Source organism: Hydra viridissima, unplaced genomic scaffold (genome assembly GCF_058129835.1).
Source record: "Hydra viridissima isolate aposymbiotic clone 2 unplaced genomic scaffold, HvirCarnegie_v1 scaffold_11, whole genome shotgun sequence".
NCBI lineage: Eukaryota > Metazoa > Cnidaria > Hydrozoa > Anthoathecata > Hydridae > Hydra > Hydra viridissima.
The window spans coordinates 942,820-954,910 of NW_028324310.1; the positions used below are offsets into that span (position 1 = coordinate 942,820).

The window sequence follows — 12,091 nt, forward strand, 5'->3', positions numbered from 1 at the left end:
ATATATATAAACAAGTTACAAAAAAGGAGTCAATCATCCTTAGTCAGTTAAAAACAAAGAAATATTCACAGCACAAAGTGGCGACCCTGCCAGGACAACTGGAATCTACGGAACACTCTTCAAGCCATCAACTGACGTAAGGAATCAAAGATTACAATAGAATTTAAAATGCTTCCGTAGCAGCGCGAAGATCCAATTGCTAAACTATCAAGGAAATTGGAACTAACATTAACAAAAGTTGAGCAACTTAGTCTGGAAGTACGCATATCATTGAACAATAACGATACACACACTAGATAGATTTGAACCAACCATCAAAGCAAAACTGTCGGAGACTTTTAACTTAATCCAAAACATAGAAGAATTAAAAAGAGACGAAGAAAACGCGGACAATGAAGAAATCGGCAACTGGTACGAACAACAGAACAACTTAATTAAACAGCAAAGCGAACTTCTGATCTCGCTGGAACAATACCGCATAGAAAGAGAAATTACGAAAAAGAAGAAAATGCACGAAGAAATTGCTCGTGTAAAAGAAGAACTAAATGAACAAAAACAAGAAACAATTCAAAGCATGCACAGCGCACACACAAATGATTGTAAAGCAAAGCTTCCCAGACTACAAATTTCAAAAATTGATGAGAATATTCTGGATTGGGTGCGGTTCTGGAACAATGCAGCACAGAAATTGACAACAGAAGCTATCCTCCAGTAACTAAATTATCATAAATACGTAAACTACTATCAAACACGCCAAAAGAGGAAATTGCTGGACTCCCTTTTAATGGAAATGGTTATGAAAAAGCGAAAATGATTCTAAATCAAAAATATGGAATCACTTCTGAAATTATACGCCAGCATGGTCGTGATATCATGGATCTTCCCTACATAAAAAATGCCGACGTGGATCAAATACATAATTTTTATAGAAAATTAAATGTAAGCATAAACTCGTTGAAAACTTTGAACAAATTGAAAACAGCAGAAATACTGGTACGTGAAACTCTCGGCAAACTGGGCCCTGTTAAAGCTGATATTACTCGAACAGATCCAAAATGGCAGCAATGGGGCTTTGAACAGCTAATTGAAGCTCTACGTAAATATACCTTACGAAATTCAGAATCATCTATTGGACGAGCAAGAAATAATATCAGAAAAGAAAATTCAAAACCCCAAAATAATTGGGAGCACAAAAATCAAATGGAAAAATACTTCCAACATAACGAAACTAAAAACATTGGTTGTGTCAACTGCAGTTCGCAAAATCATCACAGTCACAAATGTACGAAACTTCATTCAAATCAGCAAAGGAAACAATATCTTAAACAAAACCATCGCTGCTTCAACTGCACGTCAACAAACCACACAGTATCCAACAGACGTAGCAAACTTTCTTGCTACTATTGTTAAGGAAGGCATCATTCATCTATATGCACTGGGGTTAATAAAAACGAATCAAAAAAGGGAATCCTTATAAATGGATACGAAGGGCAAACTATTCATCCCAAAATTGTTGTGAACGTTTGCAAATATAAAGTGAGAGCACTCTTGTATACGGGAGCTGGTAGTTCTTATGCTTCATCTACGCCAATCAACTACCTAAATTTAGAGTCAAATAATTGGAAATCGAAAAAGATTGAAACAACGACTGGATCAGTACATCAAAACCTTCCGTTGTTCTACACCACTCTATATTCAATAAACGGACGCAGCAGCCTTGATATTAAACTCTACAAGCTAGAAAGGAAAGTGCTTACAGTGCTACAAAATCCGAGGATATCCGTCCTAAAAAAGAAATTCAAACGCTTAGAGGGACTACATTTTCATAATGAAGATGACTGCGATGATCATAAAATTCATCTTATAATTGGTGCTGGTGATATATTGGACTGGAAATGATGTAGAAGCTATTGCAGAAGAAACCATATTTAGTTGGACGGTTATGGGACCAAGACAAAGCACCTCGGACTGTTTATATTTTACAAAGTCAACCAACGACTGTTACAAAGAACTATATAGCTTGGATGTTCTTGGTCTAGAAGATCAAAGCGAAGGGAATCAAAATGAAGTATATGAAGAATTTAAAGAACAGCTACAACAGACTCGACTGGTTCTTATCACACTGGATTACCATGGAAAGTAGAACATTCAAAACTAGCATCTTATTCTGATGGGACTATCTCAAGGTTGCATAGTGTACTTAGAAAACTGGAAAAGAAACCAAATGATCTCATAAAATATAACGCTATTATTCAAGAACAACTCAAGGACGGGATAATTGAGTATGCACCGAACAAACCAACTGGCAAGAGAATATACTACATGCCTCATCGAGCAGTAATAAAGGAGGACTCCGAAACAACCTAGCTAAGGATTGTTTTTGACGCGTCAGCTAAAGAGTATGGATCACCCTCACTTAACGACTGTTTACATATTGGTCCTCCATTACAACGCTTACTACTCAAAGTTATTTTACAAAACAGATTGCAACCTGTTTGTCTTACTGGAGACATTAAACAAGCGTTTCTACAAATAAGAGTTGATACTAAAGATCGTGATGTTTTCCGTTTCTATTGGATATCGGACTTGAGAAGTAAAGAAGTAATAACTCTAAGATTTACTCGAATCTCGTTTGGCTGTTCATCTAGTCCCTTTATTCTTGAGGGAGTAGTCAAGCAACATTTATTGACATAAGAAAAACATTATCCGCATAAAAAGAGTGAAATTCAGATAATCAACAAGGGTATATTTGTTGATGATATAATCACTGGGGGAGTTGACCTGGAATGTGTCGAAAAATTTAAACAAGTAGCAATTCATCTGTTCGAAATGGGAGGATTCCAGCTTCACAAATGGCAATTGAATTTTCCTGCATTAGAAACCGTTGATTCAAAAGAGAACAATCATGAAGTTACCATCAATGAATAAAATAAACGTTATTCAAAAATTCTTGGTTTGTTGTGGGACAAAAATGATGACACTTTATTAGTGGATTGCAGACCAACTCGTCAAACAAACATCACAACCAAAAGAGGAATTTTAGAAAGCTTGGCTAGAGTTTTTGATCCACCTGGTGTGATTTCCCCAATAACACTAACAGCAAAACTTATATATCGACAAGTTTGTGATTTAAATATTGCTTTGAAATCCATGGATTTGGTGATGCAAGCAAAGATGGCTGCTGCAGTGCAATATACGTAGTAGTACATCAAGGAAACAAAGTAACTCAAGGATTGTTTACAGCTAAATCACGCATATCAAAACGAGGTTGTGCTATTCCCAGACTTGAATTGATTTCTGGACTCATCGTAGCTAATGCTCTTACAAACGTTAAATTGGCACTTGAAGGACACCCATTTATGGAAATATACGGCTGGCTTGATAGTTCAATAGCACTGCATTTGATCCTTAATGACAATCGTAAATGGAAACAGTTTGTATCAAATAGTGTCAAAGAAATCAATAAACAAAGTTGGATTATCTGGCGTCACTGTCCAACCAATCAGAACCCAGCTGATATTGGAAGTAGAGGAATTAAAAATGGAAAAATTCCACATATATGGTTCAACGGTCCAACATGGCTTACAAAAAAGAGTGAGTGGCCACCCAATATACTTCATACACAAATGGATGAAGTAATGAAAGAAGTTAATCCAACAAAAATGTATAACTTTGCCCTAGCAGAGAGATTTAACTACTTTAATATATATATATATATATATATATATATATATATATATATATATATATATATATACACACACACAATATTATGTAATTAATATTGATTAAAACTCTAAGAATTATGAAAAAAACTGTCCTTAATATTTTATGACTCAAAATATTAGAAAACTCAAAAAAAAATTAATTAGTTAATAATTACATTTTTTGCATGATTTGATTTCACAACAACTTCATCAATAATCTCTGACACCAGAAATATATCCTGATGCGTTGAAACTAAAAAACTTGAATTGACAATTTCATTAGCTTGGCGTATTTTTTCTTCAGGAAGCAAGCAAGAAATTAACTTTTGTGAACCATTACAAACAGGAAACTTTAATAAAAAAAAATTTTTCATAGTATAATATACATACATACATACATACATACATACATACATACATACATACATACATACATACATACATACATACATACATACATACATACATACATACATACATACATACATACATACATACATACATACATACATACATACATACATACATACATACATACATACATACATATATACATACATACATACATCGAGTTCACTGGGGCAACAGAGGCAGTGCCCCCCAGGAAATTTATACTAATATATATTATCACTGATTATTATGATGGTGAGAGTATCTATTCGCCCCCGAGATAATCCGTGATAATATATTATTAGCATAATTTCCTGGGGAGGCAGTGCTTTTGCTGCCCCCGTGAACTCGGCGCCTATGTATATATATATATATATATATATATATATATATATATATATATATATATATATATATATATATATATATATACATATATATAATACTGACAAAAATCTTGCAAATAATTATATATAAACTCAAGCATTTGTAGAAACCTACCTTATATAAAAGAATAAGTTGCTGATTTGTTAACGATTTCGCATCGTAATCTGCAAAAAGAAGCACATATAAAAGTGCTTTTATAAGTCGTAAAAAAATTCCATCTTGAAGGATCAGTGCTGAGAAAGGTAAATGAGATTCCAATAGTCTTGAAGCATAGATTATATATAAAGAGATTGTGTATGTCTTCACATTAATGAAAATATATTGACACACTACTTATATTTTTAGCCAAATGAATTTTAGGAAAACATTCAGCTACATGCTATGTAATGTGTCAATATATTTTCAAGCAAGCAAATGACTAGTTTGTAAAATTTTTTGGAAAACGGATTATTTGTAAACATATACAATATATAACAATTTCAATTTTAATCTGTTTTTGACCTTCTCTCTCAGGTATTTTAATATTTTTTCAGCTTTCAAGAACAGTATCATCATATAATCAATTTTTATGATTTTTCAATCAGTCCAAATGAAATATCACGAGGTTTTTCTGTAACACAATGTGTATAAGCCATTACGATAACCTTAGCCTTAATCTACACACAAAAAAAACTTAAATGTTAAAAAAAGAGATGTATGGCGTATTGATTATGCATTTTGGAAATATCAAAAACAACTATTGGACCGAACTCATTACATTCACATCAAAGGGATAAATTTTCTGCAGTAAATAATACCTAGATTTTAAGGAAGAAACCAGTTCTGTAGAAAGATGTCAAATGAATTTTGAAGCATTTCCAACATGGTCATTTTGCAATTCAAAACAGTTTATTGTAATAGTTGTATTAACGTTTGCTGTGGAACGCATTTTAAAAACGTGTACAAGAAATGAAATAAAGACTGACAGAAGTAGAGAATAAACCGGATTTCGCTTTGTTTTAAAGCTGTATAAAACGAGTTTTGTTAATTGATTTTAAAATAAATATATATAGGAAAAGATATAAATAGTTATATATTTGGGGAAAACATAACAGTTGCCGACGATAAGTAATATGTGGCAAAAGCAAATAGTAATTTATCGGGTGTATAGCAATACATTGTGAATAAAAATGGCATAAAAAATTTAGATAAACACTGGGAAATATGGAAATAAATTTTTGTAATTCAATTTAATTGCAACAGGAATTACGCAAGATGAAAAAAATGGCATTACTGTTGCATTTAGCAGGGAAAAATGTAAAACAAATACACAAAACTCTTAAAGGAAACGATACTGATCAATAGAATGCTATGTATGAAAAACTAAATCAATATTTTAAAACGAAAAAAAAAATCACATATGAACAGTACAACTTTATGAACTTAAAACAAAATTGTATAGGAGAGCACTATGAGCTTTGTCGTTCAATCACGAAAACAAGCCGAATATTATACGTTTTCAAATATCGCTGAGGCAGTAAAGGAATATTTAGCTTTTCCAGATATCGCTGAGACAATTTATATGAGCAAACCATTCTATAAAAATTAAGCAAACACTTCTCAAGGATAGAGAAATGAACATTTAGAAATGTGTTGAAGTTGGTTGATTTATGGAAATATCATATTAACAAGCAATTGATATGTCTGATAAAAAAAACAATTCAATGCACAGAAGAAATTGGCATGGTAGACCATTTTAAAAAAGCTGTTTTTTGAAAACAAAAACAAGCAGCAGATTTTAAATCAAAATCTAACCGAAGCAAAATTATGTATAAAAGAGCATGTAACTTGTTATGGTTTCGATGTGGGGAGAAGTATTTCGTTGGACACCAAAATGGCAACACATGTTATAAATCTATAAAGTAAAAATCATCAAGCCATTAGTTGCTGAAAAATCTCTTTTAGAACAACGCAACAAGTTAAAGAGATAAGTAATAAAAACAAAAGTGAAAGTAACTCAGAAAATGAATTAAAGGAAGTGCTTTGCCCTTACATATCGTTCAAAACAAAGATGACAATCCTATGCAACAACATTAATAAATGTGCTGGTGGAAAATCCTAAAATAAAAATGATTATTGACTCAAGCTCTTATGTGAATCTAATTGAACATAAACACATTTGAATGGTTTAAAAACCATAATCCTAATTTATTATTTAAAAAAACAAGTTGGAAAATATCGTTTACGTAAGGAAACATTATTTATGTTACGTTGAATCGTAAGGAAATATCAACATGGATATTTTCTTACGCTTTAGCGCCTCTAAAATTTAAAGGATGTTAAAAGGCTGAAATTTAAACAAAAAACCAAATAGCTACTAACAAAATCGTATGTCGGTGTGTCATAAATAAATATAATGTTGGAAATATCATGCGAATTGAAACCACAAAAGAGCTGAATATTTTAAAATTTGTTGGAAAATGAAATTCGTGCTTAACAAAGATAATGGTGTGAATTCATTGGTTAACAAATCAAATGAAACTAGACAGCTTTTAACTTGATTAAAAATATTGATGATGCAATTAAATCTCTAACAAATCAAAAAAAAACAAAAAAAAAAACATGACTTGCAATATTTTGATACAAATTGCTAAATCACTTTGCAATTTATGAAGATATGTTCCAAGAACATTGTAACCTCAAAAACTTTGATTGCAAACTTCATTGAGACGAGAATATACAACCAATTGCGCAAAATTTGCATCGCCATTCTTATCACCTTAGAAAAGAGTTCAAGCTGAACAATGGCGTCTTGAAAAAGTAAAAATTATTGAAAAGGTTGAAGAATCTTGAGAAAGGATTTGTAATCTTGTAATTGTACCAAATGCAAATAAATCAATTCGATTTTATCAAGATGTTACAACCATCAACAAAGCAATTAATCGTGAATGATACCCAATTTTGAAATAGATATAATGTATGGTTAAAGATATTTGCTAAATCAGACATGATAAAGGCGTATACTCAGTTAGGGTTAGATGTTGAGTCAAGTAAAATCACAAATTTTTAAACGGATGAGGAAGTTTATAGACACAAACGATTGTTATATGGTATTAACAATTTGTTCGAGATTTTTCAAAAAACTATGAAACAAATTTATGGTAAAAATATATTGAGTAAAGTTTATCAGTGATGATATCATCAGAAGAATAAGATTTGTTAAGAAAGTTTATCAGTGATGATATCATCAGAAGAATAAGATTTGTTAAGAAAGTTTATCAGTGATGATATCATCAGAAGAATAAGATTTGTTAAGAAAGTTTATCAGTGATGATATCATCAGAAGAATAAGATTTGTAAGAAAGTTAAAACTATTGTCCATCAAAACCCAAAACATTTGGTTTGAAATTATATAAAAAAAAACCTCATTTTTGCTCAAGAGAAGATAACATTTTTCGGTAACGAAATATACAAATATGGTATTAATCCTGATCCAAACAAATTAGAGGCCGTCAAGAATGCAGCACCACCAACAACTATTAGTGAGTTTCGTAGTTTTCATGGTTTATTCACATATGTGTCAAGATTTGTTAACAACTTTAGTGAAAAAACAAGAGTCTTAGGCGAATAACTAAAAGAATAAAAACTTAAGTGGGTCAAAAACATAATGATGCTTTCAACATGCTTTGAAATGAATTAGCAAGTGAATCAATCGATTTTGGCTTTTTGTGTTCTGCACAAAGAAGTATAGTTAATTACCAATGCGAGCAATTATGCAATAACAGGAATACTTGTACAAAAAGATGTTGGAGTCAAACCAATCTGCTTTATCTGTAGATAATTGAGAGAAACTAATCTAAAATAGTGCTTTACAGAAAAAGAAGCTCTAGCTTTGGTATGGACAATTGAAAAGTCACATTTGTAATTGCACGGAAAAAACTTTGCTTAAAAAATTTGAAAAAAAAGGTGGAGTGGACCACAAACTGCTGAAGTTTGTTTTTCCTTTCGGTTCTAAACTATAGCAAGATTACAAATGAAATTGCAGGCACATGATTTTGACATAATACATAAAGAAGGAGAAGAGAACATTGCAGATTTGATATTCAAAAACTGCATCCCAAATAAAATATCTAGTGAGTCAGATGAAAATAACGTCGCGGCTTACGTAAACTCCTTTGTGACAAATATGGCATCCAAATCAATATCACTTGAAGTTATAAAAATTGAGACAACTGCAGACTTTAGTTTCGTTGTAGTAAAGAATGAATTGTTGCTTGGTAAATGGTATGACAACCCAGTAATTGAACCATATTGTAGATTTTAAAATGAGTTAACTGATCATGAGGGGATTATATTTAAAGAAACAATTGTCTTACCTAAATCTGTTTAAACTGCACATAAAGGACTTTTACGAAGAAAGAAAAACTGCTGTTCGCTTTCTTTTAAAGTTGTATAAAACAGCTTTTGTTAATTAGTCTCAAAATAAATACATATAATAAATGATATAAGTATTTATATTTTTAGAGGAAACGTAGCAGTGGCATTGATATATTGCCATACCTAACAAAGATTTGATTGTCAACAAATTTTTTTAAATAATGGACAGCAATCAAAATATGTCAAGGCTACAAGAAAAGAAACGGCAGGGTCACATTTTGAATGTTTTGACATTTTACACTTTCTAGCTTTATTAATCATAATAGCATATTTTGTATATGAATTCAAAGCAAATTCACGATTTGATGTATGTTTAAAATTTGATGGAATGAAATCTCTTTTCTTTGTTATACAAAAAATTACCTCCTCGAAAAACAAGTTTTTAAGAATGTTAATAATGTTCGGCATTTACTGATAGACATCAACCAAGTTAACTTTCCTTACGTTTTGAATTATCAAGACTTACACTAATAGTTCTAAGTCATTGTTTTTCGAAATAGTCAAAAATGATTTGATTGATGTAAATTTAACAAAAAATGGTGGCACATAAAAAACCATAAGAAATGCCAAAGAAATCCCCAAAAAATAAAAAATAAGGAAAGATTGCGTGAATATCAAACATTGTGAAATAAAAAAAAAAACAAAGGCTAGCATCGCATAAAACAGGACTTGAATGTGACTGTTTAAGGTTGAAATGCTTCGAAGTTGTTAAAAGAGATGATAGAATTTTTTTATTAAACAATTTTAACTCTCAAGCTAGCAAGGATGCTCAAGATTCGTATCTTGCTAGTTTTATAACTTTAAATAATGTTTCAAGAGGAAGACCACGAAATATAGATTCAAAAGGTTATAATAGCAGTGTTAAATATAAATTATTTTTTTTATATCAAGAGGTAATTACAAGTAACAGTTTGTTTGTTCATGTTTGTATTTATGAATTTAGTTCAATTTGTGCTTATTTGATCAATAAAAATTACATTTAGGTTGCCCTTAAATATATCACATTATATTATTAATATATCTATTAAATTTTCTAAAATTAATTTTTTAAAAAGAACGAATGGTAATACTACCTTAACTAAAGAGAATGTCATATCATATGATTGTAGGTTCTGGAAGAGCTGAATATGTATTTCACTTACAAATTGTTTTGGTATATATCACTGGATAGTAATTACAAGTGATAGTAACTAATAGTGACAATAAATAACCTGATGAGATTTTTTGTTTTAATTCTAGGCGCTTTCACACCACCTCCTAGAATATTTGAACCTGTTGTGAAAATCCCTCTAAATATGTCAAATGATACCTTTTGTATACAATAACCCTTTTATGATGCATGGAAATTTTTTATTCTTGTTAACTTTACATTCAAAGGCTTACTTCATCAACACATAAAGCCAGTCATTATCATTCAGACTATTAATAATATATCTACTAAATTTGCTAAAATTAATTTTTTAAAAAGAAAAAATGATAATACTGCCTTAACTAAAAAGAATGTCACACCATATGTTTGCAGGTTCTGGCAGAGCTGAATATTTGTAGGTGAGTCAAATTTCTTTCTTATCACACCCAAAATTACATTTGGGTTGCCCTTATTCTCTATTAATGTTAGTTTTAACATTTTGATGTAAACTTTTGTACAGCACTATTTTTTTGTTTGATGTACCATTCTTTGATCATAACTTTTCATTGTGAACTTTTGTAAACATTATAAACATTTCAATAATTATATTTATGCTTCAGTTAAAAGTGATTTTTCACTGATTGTTAATGACTAAAAACCTGCGATTATTTTTTATTTTTTACTTCAATAAGTTTGTGATAAAGAAGGAAAGGTTGAAAGACAATAAAAAGAAGGCTTTTAACCACATGCAAATTATAATTTTTTATTGAATACATTAATGATTACAAAATCTTTATTCTTAATGTAAGTTTTCAATAACATAAATCATAAATAAAAATATGTTTTTTCATTATATAGGTCACTCACCTCACAATTGAAGAGGAAAATACAAACATCATTATAAAAATTTTACTCCTTAGCTAAAAGATAATCACTTAAAATGTAATCACATTTCTTCTTTCAGAGGTCGAGAGTCCCACTCTCCTCAAAATAAATTGAGAACTATATCTTCCTGAAGAACTGAATATAAACAAGAAGTTTAACCTGTTTAAAATCAAGTTTGGAAATGACAAATTGTCGTTTGAACTTGATAAATTGTCGTATGAACTTGACAAATTGTCGTATGAACTTGACAAATTGTCGTATGAACTTGACAAATTGTCGTATGAACTTGATAAATTGTCATATAAACTTGACAAGTTGTCGTATGAACTTGATAAATTGTCGTATAAACTTGATAAATTGTTGTATGGCCAAAACAAAAACTGTGCATTAATTTGTTTTATGGATTTCCTTACTTATGAAAAAAAAAAGGTTTGACTTCATTAAAGTTGTTTGCAGAACGCGAACATTCTTATATGGAATGTGATAAAGATATGGGGTAAATTAATTGCAAAATACCCACCTTTATTCCATCATATTGAATAAAAATATTGAGAAATGCTTGTGAATGATCCACTCCATTTCAAGTCGTAGAATTGATGAAAGAAAAAATGTAACTGATTTTATGAGAGCATTTTATAAGAACAAATGTCCAATTCCAACACGTCCCCTTCATGAAATTTTTTTTAAAGGAGACTCAACTGGCATTATATTCCATCATGATTTGTGCAATGGATTATTGTTAAAAACAAATTTAAAAAATAATAGCAAAAATGCTATATAAGGTGAGATTCTATATAATGCAAAACTTTGTATCTCGGAGGCGAAGTACAGAGACATACAAGTATTAAAAAGTTCACATTAAATACAGAGTTTTACGATTCTGTGTCTTACAATCAGAATCTTGACGAGACACTTAATGAAAATATTGATTGTGAAGATGAAAAATAGTAGCCTTTTTTCATTTGTAGTTTGTACCATTTTTTTTGTTGTTGAAGTTTTTTGAAAGATTTTTAAACATTAATTTTTTTTTCTTTCTCTGCGTTTAAACTAAAACAATTTTAGTAGCGAAGTCGATTGGTAAAATAGGCTCCGGTTTGATTTTATTTATAAACTAATATAAAATAATTATTAATTTCACTTTTTAATCGATCTAAAAGCTAAAAAGACGTCATACGGG

At 30.4% G+C, this 12,091-nt stretch overlaps 1 protein-coding gene and 1 pseudogene across 3 annotated transcripts in view; one reads left to right on the top strand and one right to left on the bottom strand.

Moving 5' to 3' along the window:
- The window catches only part of LOC149881576 (adhesion G protein-coupled receptor G2-like), a 31,032-nt gene that overhangs the window by 5,231 nt on the left and 13,710 nt on the right, over positions 1-12,091 (bottom strand). For all 3 annotated transcript variants that reach the window (XR_016445090.1, XM_090067104.1, XM_090067105.1), the window contains exons 3-4: positions 4,599-4,648; positions 3,884-4,057 (exon numbers count right to left, since the gene is read on the bottom strand). Coding sequence is in view for 1 of the 3 variants with exons in the window: in XM_090067104.1 (XP_089923230.1) it covers positions 3,884-4,057; positions 4,599-4,648 (224 nt within the window). In the remaining 2 variants the exon portion in view is untranslated. The remainder of the gene's footprint in view (positions 1-3,883; positions 4,058-4,598; positions 4,649-12,091) is intronic.
- Positions 11,330-11,862, top strand: LOC149881577 (uncharacterized; annotated as a pseudogene).